Source organism: Patagioenas fasciata, chromosome 7 (genome assembly GCF_037038585.1).
Source record: "Patagioenas fasciata isolate bPatFas1 chromosome 7, bPatFas1.hap1, whole genome shotgun sequence".
Classification (NCBI taxonomy): domain Eukaryota; kingdom Metazoa; phylum Chordata; class Aves; order Columbiformes; family Columbidae; genus Patagioenas; species Patagioenas fasciata.
The window spans coordinates 17,662,948-17,680,647 of NC_092526.1; the positions used below are offsets into that span (position 1 = coordinate 17,662,948).

At 62.3% G+C, this 17,700-nt stretch overlaps 1 protein-coding gene across 5 annotated transcripts; it reads right to left on the reverse strand.

Moving 5' to 3' along the window:
* Positions 1–110: 110 nt before the first annotated feature.
* On the reverse strand, positions 111–17,127 carry OBSL1 (obscurin like cytoskeletal adaptor 1). 5 transcript variants are annotated; one of them, XM_065840599.2, is made up of 27 exons: positions 16,737–17,125; positions 14,386–15,489; positions 13,350–13,619; positions 12,899–13,159; positions 12,254–12,559; positions 11,850–12,131; positions 11,478–11,753; positions 11,074–11,346; positions 8,280–8,552; positions 7,620–7,895; positions 7,265–7,537; positions 6,649–6,924; positions 6,150–6,425; positions 5,785–6,060; positions 5,235–5,516; positions 4,167–4,442; positions 3,756–4,031; positions 3,409–3,675; positions 2,982–3,251; positions 2,633–2,899; positions 2,063–2,329; positions 1,759–1,871; positions 1,446–1,599; positions 1,182–1,343; positions 885–989; positions 518–784; positions 111–274 (listed from the first exon to the last, which is right to left on the reverse strand). In XM_065840599.2, the coding sequence occupies exons 2-27, from the start codon at positions 15,428–15,430 to the stop codon at positions 267–269; spliced, it is 7,077 nt and encodes a 2,358-aa protein (XP_065696671.1). In that variant the 5' UTR covers positions 15,431–15,489; positions 16,737–17,125; the 3' UTR covers positions 111–266. The 5 variants fall into 5 exon arrangements, 4 of the variants coding, with proteins under 4 accessions (XP_065696671.1, XP_071667047.1, XP_065696669.1 ...); XM_071810946.1 differs by having other exon boundaries at positions 8,280–8,555; positions 14,386–15,375; positions 16,737–17,124; XM_065840597.2 differs by having other exon boundaries at positions 8,280–8,555; positions 16,737–17,124.
* Between the last annotated feature and the right edge of the window lie 573 nt (positions 17,128–17,700).

Consider the following 17,700-nt stretch of genomic DNA (forward strand, 5'->3'; position numbering starts at 1 on the left):
GGCGGGATGTCGAGGGCTGCACTCCCCAGGAATGCTGGGCAAGATGCAGAGTGGTGCCACCACCCTTTCTCCTAAAGGGACCCCGTCTCGCTGGAGTGAAAGAAGCCATGTCAGAAAAAAAATGCTGTTTAATGCAGAGCCCTGAGGCCAGAGCAGGCTGGGAATGGTGTCCATGTGTCTGTACATCCGAGGGAAAGCATGACCCCATCTCCCAGCACTGGCGTTCATCTGTCTCTGTGCAGGCCCTGATCACCACATCCTGGCTCCTACCTCCCTGCAGGGACAAGAGGAATAAGGGGGAGCTCAGTATCCCTGAAGAAGGTGGGGCACCAGAAAAGGGGTGTCCCAGCAAAGGGGGGCACAGATCCCTGGTCCCACGTCCAGCCTGCTCCCCTGACCCCAGCGTGCAGACCCTTGCAAGCAGTGGGATGTGGGAACAGGGCCCCCAGCGTCCCTCCGCTGCAAGGGATGACAGCACCCCCAGCCCCCACTGGTGCCCCGCCACATGCCTCCTTACCCTCCACCAGGAGCCGGGCGGTGGAACGATCATCAAAGGCGTCGCAGGTGTATGAGTCCTCATCCTCGGGGCCCACGCAGTGGATGATGAGTGTGCGGTAGCAGTCCAGGTTGCAGATCTCGTACTTGTCACCGGCAAAGATTTCGGTGTCCCCGCGGAGCCAGCGCACCCGGCCCCGGGCGTGGGACACTGTGCACTCCAGTGTCGCCTTGTGCCGTGCCAGCACCGTCTTGTCCCGCAGTGGCTTCACGATCCGGATGGGCAGCGCTGGCAGGTGGGGGAGAGCTGTTGGCATTGCTGAGGGAATGGTGTCCCAAGGGGATCCCACATGTCAGCCCCGGCACATCCCATCTCCCAGCACCAGTACCTTCCACCTGCAGGCTGGCCTCTGAGCCAGCCATCCCAGCAGTGAAGCGGATGAATCCCGCGTCCTCGGGGCGCACACCGCAGAGTAGCAGGAAATGCCGGGTTCCTGGTGGGGAGAGCCTGGCTCAAGGGGACCGTGATAGGCACCCACAGCAGGTTTGGGGCAGGGATCCCCCCACTTTGTCCACTCAAACTCCTATTGCTTGAATTCACCCCCTCCCAGTCCCAGATTGGGTGCAGAGGTGCCTGCCCAAGACAGGAGGGGGTGCCATGCCTGGCAGCAGCCTTGCAACCCCACCTTCTTGCCGTATCTTCACTGTGCTGGAGACCTTGATTTTCTCCCCATCCCGGAACCACTCGCCCTTCACGTCCTCATGTGACACCTCACAGGTGAAGACAGCGTTGTCCCCCTCCTGCACGCAGGCATCCTGCAGGTCCTTCGTGATGCAGACCTGGCGCTCTGTGGGCAAGAGGCAGGGTGGCAGGGTAGCCAAGGACAAGGGAGAGCAGGTGGCACAAGATTTGGGGGTGCGCCTGTCTCCAGGAGAGGGGGTGGCTGTACCCTGGACGTGCAGCGTGGCAGAGGCCTGGCAGTCGCCTGCATCGCAGGTGTAGGTGCCAGTGTCAGCCAGCTCGCAGCGGCTCAGCTGCAGGACACGGCGCAGACCCACTGAGTAGAGGCGGCAGTGGGGCCCTGGCCGCAGTTCCTGCCCGTCCTGCCCGGGGAGTGCGCGCTCAGGGGTGCAAGGCAGCACCCGGCTGCTTCACAGCCCCCAACCCCTGCCTGCAGCCCTGGCAGGGAGGGCAGTGGCCAGGGGGTGAAACAGGGAGGACCCATCTGGGTGCTGCTGGAAGGCATCTAGACAAACCCTCACCTTGAACCACTTCACCTCCACACTGGGGCGAGACAGCTCGCACTCGAAGCTGGCGACCCCCATCTCCGTGACTCCCACATCCTGTGGGACCCTCACCATAGTGACTGGAGGCTCTGAGGAGAGAGGATACAAGGAGGCAAGGTTAGATAGGGGAAAGAGATGAGCTTGAGGATGTGGAGACAGGGAGGTATTCCCAAGGTGAGGGTGGCATTTGGTGGGACACCACCATGAGCAAGGACTCATCACCAGTGTCCCAGCTGGGTCTTGGCTCAGACCCTGGCCACACACTCCCCGTTGACCGTACCCCGCACAAGCAGGCGGGCACTGCAGCGTAGGGTGTCAGCTGTGAAGGTGATGGTGCCCGAGTCCTGCAGTGCCAACCCCTCCAGCGTGAGGCTGTGTCCGCAGCCCGTGGCGCTGATTCGGCATGTGCCACTGGGCTTCACCCGGATGCCGTCCCGCGTCCAGACCCCGGACACACCGGGGTGAGACAGCTCCAGGTGGAAGGTGGCCGTTTCCTTCTCAAAGGTCTCCACGTCCGCCAGCGGCATCCGGATCGACACCTTCTGAGCTGCAAGGGACTTGTGTCCATGAGCGAGTGCCTGCTCCACCCTAGTGACCCTGGTTCCCCAGTCTGTTCTTGCTGGACTGATCCCCTAAATCCAGCCCTTTTTACCAGGTGCCCACTCCTGCCCATCGCTGACCCCTACGCTCACCTCTCTGCTTGACCACCACTTCCAGCCAAGTACCAGCCCTGCCCACTCTTCCTCCTTCAGCCTGCAACATCCTTGTAGCAGGCTGGTGCTGCCCCCTTCCTATTTTCCATCCCTGTCCCCATTCCTGTCCCCATTCCTGTCCCTGCTGTGGTACTCACGCTCCACACAGAGCCTGGCCTGCGTGCGGTCATGCAGGCTCTCACAGCGGTAGGTGCCACGGTCGGCAGGGCCAAGGCAGCGGATAGTGAGAGTGCGCCGGTGTCCCGACTCCTGCATCTGGTACTTGCTGCTCGGCTGGAGAAGGACACCCTGCTTCAGCCACTGCACCTCAGCAGCCTCGTGGCTCACCTCCACCTCCAGGCACGCGTCCCCCTGCTCCTCTGCCACCACGTCTCGCAGCTTCTGTACGAACAGCACCTGTGCCTCTGCACAGGCCATGCACCAGGTCAGCATCCAGCCCCAGAGTTGTGCCCTGGGCTGTGCCCCAGCCAGCTCCATCCCCCTCACCTTGCACACTCAGCCGAGCCATGCTCACCAGCCCTTCAGCGTTGGCTGTCACAGTGCCCGCATCAGCCGGCTGGCACTGCCGGAGGGTGAGGCTGTGGCACAGCCCACTCCTCGTCACCAGCAGCCGCTCGCCAGGAAACACAGGCTGGCCATTCAGCTGCCAGGTCACGGCCACATCCTCTGGTGACACCAGGCACTTGAAGGTGGCATCCTCACCCTCTAGCACTGTCAGGCTCTTCAGCTCTGTGATGATCTCCACCACCCTGGGGACTACAGCTGGGGCATCAGAGCACGGCACCAGGGATCCCCTATCCTGTAGAGCTGCTGAGCATCCCTGCACCTCCCGTCATCGCCATGACCAGCTTTCCCACTGCACCCATGGCACAGGGGTCCCTGGGGTGACAGCCAAATCCAGGGCACAGCTCACCCTGCACTGTCAGCGTTGCCAGCGTCCGGTCATCGTTGGATTCACAGCAGTACTCGCCGGCATCCTCAGGCTCCACACGGCTCAGGACCAACGAGCGCTCTCGCCCCTCCGCCATCATCTGCCAGCGTGTGCCGGGCACCAGTGCCTGCCCATCCTTCCGCCACAGCACGTCGCCCCGTGCCTTGCAGAGCTCACACCACAGCACCACCCGCTCACCCTGCCGCGCACGCACATCCGACAGCCCGCGCAGGAACTTCACCTGCAGCTCTGCATGGCCAAACCCTCCATGTCAGCACCAGCTGCTGCAGGGGTTCCCTGAGCACCCCCACCACCCCCTTGCCACCCACCTCGGACGCTCACGTCGAACTGCATCTGGTCGTTGGAGGAGAGGCAGGTGTAGATGCCAGCATCCTCCTTGGCTACGTTGTGGAGGACTAGGCTGTGCACGCGGCCATCCCGCCGCAGCTCGCAGCGCTCACCGGCCACCACCGCCTGCTGTGGGCCCAGCCAGGTGACATCAGCTCGCTCCATGGACACGATGGCGGAGAGCACAGTGCTGCCACCCTCCAGCACCAACAACTTCTCCAGCTCCTCTCTCTTGTTCACGAACAGCACAGGTGCCTCTGTGCCAGGGGAGTGCCAGGCTCAGATATCCCCCTGCCAGCAGCACTGGCATGGGATGGGGCATGAAGCATCCCAGTGCTGGGCAGGGGACCGCTCCTGTCCCCGGCATGGGTGAGGGACACCTCCAGGCTCACCTTTCACGTGCAGTGTGAAATGCACCTCATCATCACCAGCATCGCAGAGGAAGATGCCACTGTCACCCAGCTCCACTTGCTTGATGGTGAGGCTGCGTGTGGGGCCCTCGCTGCACACCAGCAGCCGCCCACCCGAACACAGCATCTGTCCATCTTTCTGCCACTGTGCTGCTGCTGTCTCCAGGGACAGCCGGGCCACCAGCGTCACGCTGTCCCCCTCCAGCACCTCCAGTGGGCTCTGTGCCTCTTCCTTGTTGACAATGCACACGGGCTGGGCTGGGGGTGCGAGGGATAAGGCAGGGTTCAGGGGTGTCCCTGCAGTGTGGGACAGGGCTGGGATGGGACAGCTGTGAGCAGAGGGGCAGCGATGCCCAGGGTGAATCACCATGGGGCAGGGAGACTGTGAGGCTGATGACGGTCATGGTGCATCCAGCTGCAGGATGCTGTGAGCAGCTGGGGGTTGCTGTGGGGCTGGCTGGAGGTCACAGTGGGACCTGCTAGGGGTCCTGGTGGGGCAGACATGCAGGCTGGCGGGGTCTGACAGCTCAAAGTCTCCTTGGGGAAGGGGTTCCAGGCAGACACAGTGGCCGAGCCTATTGCTCCTGGATCCCTACCTGCACAGGCAGCTCAGGTGCCAGGTTGGGACCATCAATTTCAGTGTCCCCCCATCCTGAGTGCCTTGCTGGGGATCTGGGACACCTGCCTGAACCAGGCTCTCTCCCACCCTGCCCAGCTCTCCTTCTCCAGGTGATAAGGGTCCAGGCTGAGCTCAGCCCTTGGCAGCTGAAACAGGAGGAACGGCGCCTGGGAGCCAGCCAAGGCTAAATTTAACCAGCTCCTGGCTCGGGGAGACGGGAGGAACACATCTCACCACGACCCTGACATGTCCTTTTCTGACCAACAGCTCCTGAGGGACGGGGGACAGGGCTCCCACCCTCCCCTGCCATGCTGCTGCCCTGGCCTCTGCCATCAGCAGGGTCACAGAGGCATCTCCTCCCCTCGCCCAGGACTGCAGCATGATCCCACTGTGCTGGGGGTGCCCAGAGCGCTGAGCTCCTCCAGGCTCACCCGACACCTCCACGCTTGTCACCATACGGTCACTGGCAGCATCGCAGATGTAGCACCCCGAGTCACTGGACTGCACTCCATGGATGGTGAGCTGCCGCCGCACCCCGCGGGCCTCCATCTGCACCCGCTCACCTGCCTGCACCTCCTGGCCATCCCGGAGCCAGCGCACGGTGGCATCAGGCCGGGAGAGCTCACAAGTCAGCACCAGGTCCTCCCCAGCCACCAGACAGCGATGCTCCATGGCACCTGTGCTGCCCACGATGGTCACCGGTGGCTCTGGGACTGGAGAGATGGGCTGTCACCATGGGAGCAGCAGCCTATGCTGGGTGCTGCAATGGCCAGATCCTGTCTGGATGCCCTCTGGCTGCACCTGGGCAGTGCAGGGGTTTCCAAAGAGCCCTCATGTGGGTGGAGCTGGCTCCCTGTGTCCCCCCACCAGCCTCCCCATGCTCTCTGCCACCCAGCCCAACCCCACACCAGCCTGGCAGCGGTCAGGGACACACCTCAGTCCTCACCTCCCTACCCACTCCACCCAGGATGTCCCGCTCACCTTCTACAGTGACAAAGAAGATGATGCTGTCATTGCCGGTATCACAGAGATACTCCCCTGTGTCCCTGCCCGTGGCACCCAGGATGACGAGCGAGCGGCGTGCCCCGTCCTCCTCCAGCCGCACGTGCCCTGTGTCCTGTAACTTCTCCCCATCCTTGTACCACTTCACCTCCCCGTGAGCGTGTGAGAGCTGCACCTCCAGCACCAGGTCCTCCATGACCTGGCAGTGCCGTTGGATTGGCAGGACATCCCTCTCCAGGATCCTGACCAGCGGATCTGCAGCACCCAGCACCAACAGAGCTGAGGTCTCTGGGGTCTGTGCAGACAGCACCCCCCGTCAGGCTCTCCCCTAGGTTCTTGCTCACCCAGCACTTGAACGGTGAAGGCAATTGTGTCATCTGCAGCATCGCAGATGTATTTTCCGGAGTCTTCAGCTCTGGCCATGGGGATGAGCAGGCGGCGGTGGGCACCTTCCTCCTCCAGCACCAGGCTGCCTCCAGCCTCCAGCCTGACACCCGCCTTGGACCAGCACACAGGTGCATCCGCAGGGGACAGCTCACAGTCCAGTGTCACTGTCTCCCCTGGGGACACCATCACGATGGGAGGAGGCCTGAGAGGCTGCAGGATCCTCACTGGCGGCTCTGCGAGGATGACATGGCTGTGATGCGAAGCAGCATGGGGACAACATGGCCCCAGGAACACCTCTGCTGCCAGCCCCAGGCAAGCTTCTGCGCTGGGTGGCCCAGGGGGTGGGCACCCACCAGCTTCATCACCATGGAGGAACCAGTCCCCCTCACCCAGGCTGAGAAAGACCCCACAACTGGAGCCTTATCAGCATCTCCCTGCTCCCAGGTCCCTGCTGACCTGACACCTGGACATCGAAAGAGACGGCCTCATCCTTGCTTTCGCAGATGTACTCGCCCGCATCCTCAGCACTGCTCCTGGGGATGAGGAGGCAGCGCCAGGCACCCTCTGCCAGCAGCAGCAGGTTGTCAGTCTCATCCACCTCCAGCCCGTCCTTGAACCAGCGTACAGGAGCACCTGGCACAGAGAGCTCGCACCGCAGCTCCACACGCCCCGGTGCCTGCACTGGCAGCTCCAGCGAGCGCTGTGGAGGCTGCAGGATCCGCACTTGTGGCTCTAACAGGGACACAAAGGAAGGGTGTGAGACCTGCTCTCTGCACCACACCTGGCTCTGCTGTCCCTACTTACTGTCACCTGCATCCCTGTCCCCATGGGGCTGCACGGATGCTACAGCCTCTTCCCCCAGTGCAAAGGGGCAGGAGCTGCTGGAGGGCATGAGCATTGGGTGGATGGTGCCAGCCCAGCATATCTGGAGGGGGGCACCCACCTGCCCCGGGGTGATGCAGCCACATCCCCACCTCTGCGATGCTGAGGGCAGAGCACAGGGCTGGGGACCCCATGGCACAGAGCCAGGGTAGAGCTGCCCTTGCCAGGACATCCCTGCTGTGTCACCAACCTGCCACCGAGACATGGAATGAGACAGATGCATCCCCAGTGTTGCAGATGAACTCCCCTGTGTCCTGCAGCTGGGCACAGGGCAGCACCAGCCGGCACTGTGGCCCCTCCTGCTCCAGCACCAGACTCTCGCCTGCCTTCACCTCCTCCCCGTCCTTGTACCAGCGCACTGGGGCTGCCGGGCGGGACAGCTGGCACCACAGCTCCACGCGCTGCCCGGCCACATAGGCGTGAGGAGCCGCCTCGTTAGAGCTGATGATCCTCACCAGTGGCTCTGCCAGGGGACACACAGAAGGTACTCAGCCATGGTGGTGGGTGAGCCTTGCAGGAGGATAGGCACCCTCCAGGCAGCTCACCGCTCACGGTCACCCTGAAGCTGACAGCATCATCCCCGGCATCACAGGTGTACACCCCTGAGTCAGACAGAGTGGCTGTGGCGATGTGCAGCCTCCGCGAGCATCCCTCTGAGCAGATGGCTAGGACTTCAGTTGGGACCACGGCCTTGCCATCCTTCAGCCAGCAGATGGGGGCATCTGGTGGGGTCACCTGGCACTCCAGTGACACAGGCAGCCCTTCCAGCACCTCCTTGAGCTTCTCTGCTTCAGGCACTGGGGCAATGTGGACCTGCGGGGCTGAGCAGATCAAAAACCTGTGTCACTTGGCCTCCATCCTACCTACCCCGGGGCCAACAGCCAGGAGCATCTCAGCCCTGCGGTGCTGGCAGATGAAAGGCAAAGGAGCACCAGGGCTGGGGTGCGAGGTGGAAAAATCCATGGGCAGAGCATGGCTGTGCCCTGGGGTGTGGAGGGACAGAACAGCACAGGGCTCTGGGAGGAGATGGAGCAGCTGACCTGCCCCTGCCCACATCCCTGTCCAGCCCAGGGGCATGGGAAGGAGCCGCTCATGAGGAGGTGAGAGGCAGCTGAGATGCTGCAGCTACCAGTGGGTTGGCAGTGTGAACAGGGAGTTGAGCAGAATTATAAAGGCAGAGGGCTGTAGCTGTGCATCGCACTCACCTGCCACAGTGATGGTGTAGAACACAGAGTCCCCGCCAGCATCACAGACAAATTCCCCTGTGTCCTGTGGCCGGGCACAGGGCAGCACCAGCCGGCACCGCGGCCCCTCCTGCTCCAGCACCAGGCTCTCTCCCGCCTCCACCTCCTCCCCATCCTTGTACCAGTGCACTGGGGCTGCCGGGCGGGACAGCTGGCACCACAGCTCCACGCGCTGCCCGGCCACATAGGTGTGAGGAGCCTCCTCGTTGGAGCTGACGATCCTCACCGGTGCTTCTGCTGGGGAGAGATGTGCGGTTCAGCCGGGATGTAAAGACCAGAGAAGGCAATGGTGGCCATCACAGTTGTCTGTGGAGCAATGGCTCCACTGGCTTGTTGGTTTTAAGGCTGAAAGGCACCACCTCATCTGCATCCCACACAGCACAAGTGGAACCGTGCCTGGTGCTCCCTCTGCTCCTCACCCATCACACCTGTCAGGAGCACCCGACTTCCAGCCTGGCTGTAGGTCACTGTAAGCCACTGACTTCCACAGTACCTGCCCTGCTCTGTCTTAGGACGGAGCTGAGTGATGCAGAGGTGGGATACAGGTGGGCAAGCTCGTCATTAGCGAGCCCGAAGCACTGCTAATTGCTGTATGTGTTCCCAGCACCAGCCCCTGTGGCTGCCCTGCAGGGGGGTCCCACCTCTCTACCTGTCTCCCCAGTTACGAGGCTGCTGGGTGGACACCCCCCGGCTGGTGCTTCTGTGTCAGCTTGGCCTTGGCATTTGCTCTCACTGCAGTTCAGGCATGTGGCTTGCTTGCAGCCAGCATACCCATCCCTCCAGCTCAGCAGGACCTGGCACACCATGCCAGATAACAGAGCTTGCCAAACACCATCCTTAGTGGGTTACATACAAAATGTGTGCCACTGCTCACATCTCCCTGATGACTTGAGTTGGATCTTTAAAGCCGGAGGGGCTCCCAGTACAAGCATGAGGTGAGGAGCCCTCCTCTCTCCTGGGAAAAGGTCAGGATGTGGCCCTCACCTGCAGCAACCAACACCATCTGTCTGTCCATGTGCATTGCAATGAGCTGTAGCTGACCCAGGCTGTACCATGGTGCTCAGCCAGCTCACAGCTCTGGGCAGGCACAGGGCACGGTGACACCAGTGCATGCTGGCAGCCAAGCAACAACCTGCCCTTCCCACGGCCCACAGCTGCCCCATGCTGGGTGTCCGGGCTGCGAACTTCCCAGACAGCGTCTGGCCATGATGCCCAGGCTCAGCAGTGCATTGCAGCCCTGCAGCGCACAAGAGGGGCATGGCGCCGGTTTGCAGCATTCAACCTGCCCCATGCTGAGCTTGCATCCGCCTGGCCCCCTGATCAAACGCTCAGCAGCTGTCTGTCTCCCTGGACCTGCTAAAAGCAATCACATCGCTGAAGTGCAGCTGGAGATGTTGAGTGGCACCAAAGCAAGGAGTGGCAATGTGCCAGCCCTTGTGGGGCAGCACTGCTCTGGCTCAAGCCCCACTGTTGTCTCCAAGGGCGCCCCAGCACTCGGCAGCTGCTGGAAACCCAGAGCCGTGCAAGGGTGACCAGGCTTGAGGCAGGCAGGATCCATGCCACAGCAGCCCCTGGGCGATGGCTGGGATGCCTCGGGGAAACCCAAGTGTGCCACAGCAGCGCTGACAGCAGCAGCCGGCCCAGCACTCCTGCCAGAGCGGTGCCAGCCTGAGCCTCCTGGCACCGCACTGAGCCCTGCCGGTGACATCAATGCCCAAATCCTGATTGAGCTGGGCCAGACTCTCTAAGACCCTTCCATCTAAGTTGTGCAAAGCTGCTCAGCCAGGGGGACACACAGGTTGAGCTTCAGTAGATGGTGTTTCCCCTCTCGCTCCAGGGAAGCCGGGCTCTCCATGTCCTGCACCCCCGCAGGGTGGACGATGCCTCCTGCCTCTGCCCAGAGCACACGCTGCCTGTCCTTCCTGCTGGCCATTTTGCCTTTATCACACTAAAACACACCTTTCTTCACCCTGACCAGCAACTCTCCTCATTCATCCCATCTCCACTCCTACATTCTCTGCCATCAGCTTCATCAATTTGCCACGCCACTTATTAACACCGTAGAGCTGTTTTACCTCTGCACTCACAGGGCCTTCTAACTGGGCTTTAGCTCTGCTCCCAGTCACCTCCCTGTGGTTGAGGCACTGTAGGTTTTGGGGCCAGCAAGGGGAAGTCTTTCACTCATTTTCAGCTTTCATTATCCTCTGCCAGCCAGCGATGCCAGCAGCCTCTCAAAAGCTGGGGCAGCCATGTGGGACACCATCCCTTGCTCACACCCAGCAAACACCAACCAATTGTCAGTGTTCAGGCAACGACGAATTTTCAGGCTAGCAATTAACACTGTCCATCAGAGTGGTGTTTGACCGCAAGTCACCCCATGCCAGGTGCTCACACCCACTATTTTTAGGAACTCAGAGGAGGGCTTGTTTACCGGCCATGGGAGAAGTCCGGCAAGCACCCCAGTGTGGGGGCGATGTGTGCCAGCCCTTGGGCAACTGAGTGTTTTGGCCTGGCAGAGCAAGCTGTCCCCTTTGCCAGCAGTCTGGTGGTTTTGCACACCAGAGTTGCCACAAAGACTCTGCCTGCCTGACCTGCTGGTCAGGACCCAGCATGAGCATCTCTGATGAGCAACCCCAACCCCAGGGCAGGAAGAGACAGTGACACCCACAATGACATGTGCTGTGACACCCTGTACCCCCAAAGAAAGCCCCCCTCCCAAGATATGTCTCCACCAGCCTGTCTGCATCGCACTCACCTGCCACAGTGATGGTGTAGAACACAGAGTCCCCGCCAGCATCACAGACAAATTCCCCTGTGTCCTGCGGCCGGGCACAGGGCAGCACCAGCCGGCACCGCGGCCCCTCCTGCTCCAGCACCAGGCTCTCTCCCGCCTCCACCTCCTCCCCGTCCTTGTACCAGCGCACTGGGGCTGCCGGGCGGGACAGCTGGCACCACAGCTCCACGCGCTGCCCGGCCACATAGGTGTGAGGAGCCTCCTCGTTGGAACTGACGATCCTCACCGGTGTCTCTGCCGGGGATCACACGGGGCTCAGCATGGACACCCAACTGACTTTCAGCTCCCATCATGGGAGCAAGAAGAGGGGCAGGACCACTGTCAGGAGGTGGGGTCCAGGCTCCCACATGTAGTCCCCAGCTCACCAGTGATGGCCACCTTGAAGCTCATGGCATCATCCCCAGCGTCACAGGTGTACGTGCCCGTGTCTGAGGGACCTGCTGAGCGGAGGAGCAGCCTCCTCACACAGCCCTCTGCCTGCACTGCAATAATGTCATCCAGAGGCACAGCCTTGCCATCCTTCAACCAGCAGACGGGGGTGTCTGCGGGGGACACCTGACACTCCAGCAGCACAGGTAGCCCTGCTGGCACCTCCCGGAGCTGCTCGGCCTCAGGTACTGGGGCGATGCGGACCTGTGGGGCTGATAGACATGGCGGAGGGATGAGAAGCATCCTCCAGCATGAGACCCCCTGCTGCTCTTCTCCTGGCAGGACCCCATTGCAAGCCCTCTGCTCACCTTGCACGTGCAGGGTGGCTGAGTCCTGCACAGCACCGGACAGGAAGGTGACCTGTGTCCCACTGTCAGCCAGCCGTGCTCCCCGGATCAGCAGTGAGTGCTCTGTCCCGTGGCACTGCACGCTGCACCGGCCTCCTGCCTCCTCCTCCTCCTGGCCCAGTCTAGCGCCGTTGAGGAACCAGGCACCATGCACCGCAACCGACAGCTCCAGGGAGAACTGCGCATCCTCACCATCCCGCACCCACGCATCCTGCAGCCCTCTCTCCAGGCGAGCTGCCGGGGCTGGAGCACAGCTGGACTCAGCCCCGGCAGCACCAGCAAGCAGCGTGCCATGGCATGACATCCCGACTGCCCCCAGTGGAGAGCCAGGTCCCAGGGGAATGTCCCCAGCTTGGGACCCTCACCCAGATGCACGGAGCCGGGGAACTCCACAGGGCTGCTCCTGCCATGCTCGTTGGTGGCGCAGACGCGGAAGCAGTAGTCGGCCTCACGGGGCACGCTGTCGCCCAGCACCCGCACCCGGCTGGGCAGGTCAGTGGCAAGGCACTGTACCCACTCGCCCCCCACCGCCTCCCGTCGCTCCAGCAGGTAGCGGCTGGGGGGGCGGTGGTGGGCATCAGGCGCAGGGCACCACGTCAGTAGGGCCACGTTGCTCTCTGCCACACTCATCTTGGCTGCCACCGGCGTGCTTGGGGGGTCATGCTTCACACCTGCAAGTCACAGCCTGTGTTGCCTGTTTGGGGATGGCAGTGAGGCTCCCGTCGGGGCGGCAGAAGGGATGAGTGGAGCTACACAGCCTGTTTCTCTCAGGCTCCTCTCTCTGATGGAGAGGATGGTCTTGCTCCTGTGTACCACGGTGCTGGTTACAGGGGTTTGTGAGTGCCAATGAAGCTGGGTCCCTGGACCCCTGCTTAAAACCTCCTTCCCCAGGAAGCCACTGCAGCATCACATCCACAGCATAGTGGGTGCCCACCCCATCTCTTCCCCATGTCACCTACTGTGAATGGGCAGGATGAAGGACACAGGGTACCTCCAAGCCTGGGGCTTACACTTCACTCGGAGCTGGGAGGATGTCTGCGACTCGCCGGCAGTGAAGGAAATGGTGCCTGCATCCTGGCGGGTCACATGCACCAACACCAGGAGGTGCATCCTGCCAAAGCTCTTCAGCACGATGCGGGGTGACTCCCGCAGCTGCAGCCCATCCTGGCTCCAGCAGATCCCCTCCAATGCCTCCCGTGTCTCCACGCAGAAAACTGCGTTCTCCCCCTCCATCACATCCAGTTTCCGTGGCAGCCGCTTCGTGATCACCCCTACAGGAAGAGATGCGTGAGGGTTGGGGACTGATGCTGGGGGGTGGGCTGGGCTCCCCAGGGTGGGACAGAGGAGGAGATCAAGGAGGGGCAGTAACAGGCACCACAGCCAAAAGATGCGAAGGCAAATGCAGGGAGTGGTGGGGAGCCTGGCAAGGAGGGGGATAGCAAGGCAAAGCCTGCTCCCCACCTCGAACCGAGACCTCAGCAATGCTGCGCCCTTTGTCCTTCATCTGGCAGAGGTAGATGCCATCATCATCCGTGCGGACGTCACGGATGGTCAGGCGCCGCAGCACACCTCGCTCCTCCATCACGTACTTGTGGCTGGGCTGCAGCTCCCTGTCCTCCAGGTACCAGGCAGTGGGGATGGTCTCCAGCGGCACCTGGCACTCCAGCACGGCATCCTCCCGCTCCGCCACCTCCACATCTGCCAGCTGCACCTGGAACCGCAGCCGGTGCTCTGCCGCCAGGAGAGACAGGTGCTGAGGGTGCAGGGGGCACAGCACCCCCAGCAGCCCTTCACTCGAGGTGTTCCCAGCTCTCAAACAGTGTCGAGCCCTTGGCCCTTCTCTGCCCCTCTCTTTGGCCTGTGTGGGACAGGCACTGCTCCCAGGAAGCACATCCTCCAAAGTGAGGGGAACTAGGGCACAGGCTGGGGGGACCCAACAATACCCCTCCATCTATCAGCAAGTTTTGTGGGACACAGAAGCATGCACACCATCATGCCACGGCAGGCGGCTCAGCAGAGGGGAGAAGCAGGGCGCAGGCAGGGAATGCACCAGGTGCCTGGTCACCCCAGCGGCAGGCTGTCCCCAGCTGTCAGGGCGATGCTTGGGGACCGGGCTGCAGACAGTGCAGACGCCTGGAGCCATGCCCTGCAGGGCTGCCTGCCAAAACCGCTCGGTGCTTCCTGGGGAATTTGTCACAGAGGCACTGTCCTCTGTCCCTGTTGTCGGCTGGATACCCACAGCCCTTCAGGGATGCCACCTCTCTGCTTACAAGGAGTGAGGGGCACAGAGGAGGACACAGCTCCCTGGGAGAGCCCAGCATCCTCAGATTCTTGTCCATAGCTCTGTCCAGAGGAGCGTGGGGTAACCCCTAGCTGCACAGGGAAGGAGAGAGCCCAGGGATGCTGGGCTCACACACAGAGCCACCCCTGCCAGATGAAAATCCCTGGACACCTGCAGGACCCAGCCACATCCAGCAGCACTGGGGCACGCTCCTACCTTTCACCTGGAGCTGCACTGCACTGAGGGTCTGGCCAGCAGTGTTGGATGCGGTGCAGACGTACAGACCCTGGTCCTGGGGTTTGCAGTACAGCACCTTGAGGATGAAGTAGCCTTCTCGGTCCTCGTAGACAAGGTGCCTGCGGCTGGGGGTGAGGGGCTCCCCATCTTTCTGCCAGATGATCTCTGGCTTGGGTTTGCCGGTGACATAGCAGCGAAACTTGGCATGCTTCCCTGCGCTCACAGCGAATGTCTTGGCCCCTGGCTCTCTGGCTGGCACCACACTGTTGGGCACCCAGGACTCTGGTCCCTCATGCTGTCCAGCTGTGTGCCGCCGCCGCCTCCGCTGCTGCCGCTCCATCATCAGCTGGGGCCCGTCAGTGGGGGAGCCATTGGGGAGCCTGTCAGGCGGTGCTCGGGGTTCAACCAGGAGCACGGCAGCAGCCAGGGCCTCCCGGGAGCCGCTGCGTGCCCTGCAAACATACACCCCCGCATCTGGTGGCCGGGCACCAAACAGCCTGAGGAAGTGCCAGTCCTCTGGCTCCTGCCCCACTGTGAAGTGGCTGCTCTCGAAGAGGTCAGAGAGCTTGTGCCCGTCCTTCTCCCACTCCAGCACCGGGCACGGCTGCCCAGACACCCGGCAGGTGAACATCACATCCTCCCCGCGGCACACCCAAGTGGATGAGGGGGTGACAAGGAAGGCGGGTGCCTCATCACCCGAGCATCGATCCTCCTCCTGGAGCTCTCCCGCCTTCACTTTGAGAGTGGCAGCAGCATAGGTCTCTCCAACACTGTTCCTGGCCTTACAGACATAGAGCCCGCTGTCCTGGGGGGTGGCATGGGACACCAGCAGGCTGTACAGGTTCCCCTTGGCCTCCATGTGGAAATGGCCTGAGGGCTCGATCGGTTTCTTGTCTTTTTCCCAGAGGATGCTTGGCTGGGGGTCACCTGTGATCTGGCAACTCAGAACTGCGTTGGCACCACTTTGCACTGTGAATGCATGTGGATAGGCCAGGAACCTGGGGGCTCCCCCAAACCCCTCCATCACCGCTGCCTCGGGGTCAGGGCAGGGGGCTGGCTGAAGCAGCAGTGGGGATCATCAGCCTGGGAGGATGCACAGACCGATCAGGGTGGGGGCTCAGGCTTCAGCAAAGAGAGCAGCATGGAGCACCGTCAGGAGAGATCTGCACCCAGAGCAAAGCCCCCAGCACCGAGCCCACACTGCAGAAGCATCACCCTTACTTTGAGCACCCCAGCCCCACTGGATATGCTCCTGCCTCAGCCCAAATCACTCATTTCCCAGCCCAGTGGTAACAAAAGAGATGGTAAAAGGCAGCTCTTTGCATCCCGAGTGATCAGCGCACCCACAGCCCAGGCTGCCTGCCCAGGGTCACAGAGGGAACCCCAGCTTCAGGGGAGGGGGGCCCCTGCCTAGATAGGGAGTGCAGGCAGCTGCTCGCTGGGTGTGAGGGATGGGGGATGAGTGAGGGATGTGGGTTGACAGAGGCAGGACGACCCCAACTCGCCTCTTCCCCACCCGCAGGGCATTCCTGCAGTATCGGGTGGTGGCAGAGCCGCATTCCTGCAGCATCTGGGCTGGCTCAGCAGGCAGGTGCTGATATGGGGCTGTCGCAGGCAGGAGCCACCCAGCCGGATCCAGGCACTGCTTCCCAGGCTCAGAGGGGCAGGGGAGTTGGGGATCCCCCTGTTCCCAGCAGTCACCCCATGGGGTTGTGCCCCGAAGCAGGGGTCCACTGGTAGCAGGTCACCTTCCAGACTGTGGTCCCACAGGCAGGATCCATCCCTTGGTTACTCAAAGTCGAGAATCATTAGACCCAGAGGGGCAGAGGGCAGGCTGGGGTGATGGGTCCCGCTTTTGAAGGGATCTGCCTCCACCACCAGCACCATGGGTAACCATGCCCACAGTCATGGGCTAGAGTAGGGTAGGGTGCTCTGTGCCCCCCAGGGCGAGTGCACCCCTGGCTCTGCACACACCATGGCTGGGGCTGGTACAGAGGTGTTGGCCTCCCTCAGGCAGGACAGGGGGCAGAGAAACCAAAATACTCCCTGAACGAGCCATACGGGACAATGGGAGAGGACCAGTCCCTGAGGAGTGGCAGGGACCCAGGCCAGCTTCTCCTCCCAGACCCCTACCCCAGAAAGGTGCATCAATTCAGAGCCACCTCACCAGCCACACTCCTCAGATCCACGGGCCACCCCACGGCAGCTCCCACAGACCCACATGACCCTGATGGCTCGGCCACAATGCTGCCCCCCTAAGCCGCCCCCTTCCCTCATTCCCCTGCCCCATATGGCCCCAAAACCCAGTCCTGTGCCCCGTGCACACATACCTCACTCCGCTGCCTCTCTTCAGCGTCTCCCGGTACCAGCACCAGCTCCTGCTGCTTCCCCCAGCTCTGTTCCTGGGTGTCAGCATGCAGGGACCAAACGTTACAAATGCCTGCAGCTGCTGTCCCCAAAAATACCCTCTGATGACACGCTGGGTTGATAAGACTGAGCCTGCTCCATTCAGCGCCCCGCCAGCATGGGGCTGGCCTATGTATAGCAGCCCAGTGGGACAGACCCCCAGCCCAGAGCAGGCAGGCAGTGCTCCACCTCCGAGTCCTGCTGTCTCTCCGAGTGAGTCCTGGTGTGCTGCAAACCCGGCCGTGCCTCCATGCCATGTCAGCTGGCAGCAGGAGGCAACACGCTGTGTGGGGTGCATGGCGGGGTGCAGAGTCTGGCATGCACGATGTAGGGTGCATGGCATGGGACACCAGGCTGCAGTGGGACAAAACACGCTATGCAGGACATGCTGCACGGGGTGGGATGTGCCGCACTGGGTGCTGCACAGGATGGAATGTGCCACTCAGGCCACACTGTGTGGGATGCTGGGAGGCAGGAGGGGTGGTGGGGGTGGAGAGGCTGCCCACCACCCCCTGGGCGGGCAGGGCTGTTGGATTGGGGACACCTGGCACTGTCCCCACAGGCAGTGGCTGGAGGAAGGGCACGATGCACAGGGTCCCCTCACAGCATGTGTCCCTCCTGCAAGTCCTGCCCCAGAAGCCAGCCAACAGCCAGCCAGTCCAAAGGGCAGCATGGGATCCTTCTCCTGGAGATGCTCTGGGGTCTCCAGCTGTCCTGGCTCTTCCTCACCTCTTCCTCCTCACCTGATGCTGGCTCAGCCTTCCCCAGCCCCAGGCAGCATTGGGGCCTCTTGCTATCCCTACTTCACGACCCCAGGACCTCACCAGGCTCCTGGCTGCCCTGCAGATGCCACATTTCCCCCAGCCAAGCCTGCCCTACCCAGTCCCC

Coding starts and splice junctions, on each gene's coding strand:
- OBSL1 (XM_065840597.2), bottom strand. CDS start 15,430: ATGGAGGGGTTTGGGGGAGCCCCCAGGTTCCTGGCCTATCCACATGCA. Junction 7,896..8,279: donor CTACACCATCACTGTGGCAG/GTGAGTGCGATG, acceptor TGATCTGCTCAG/CCCCGCAGGTCCACATTGCC. Junction 6,925..7,264: donor ATTCCATGTCTCGGTGGCAG/GTTGGTGACACA, acceptor TGTCCCTGTTAG/AGCCACAAGTGCGGATCCTG.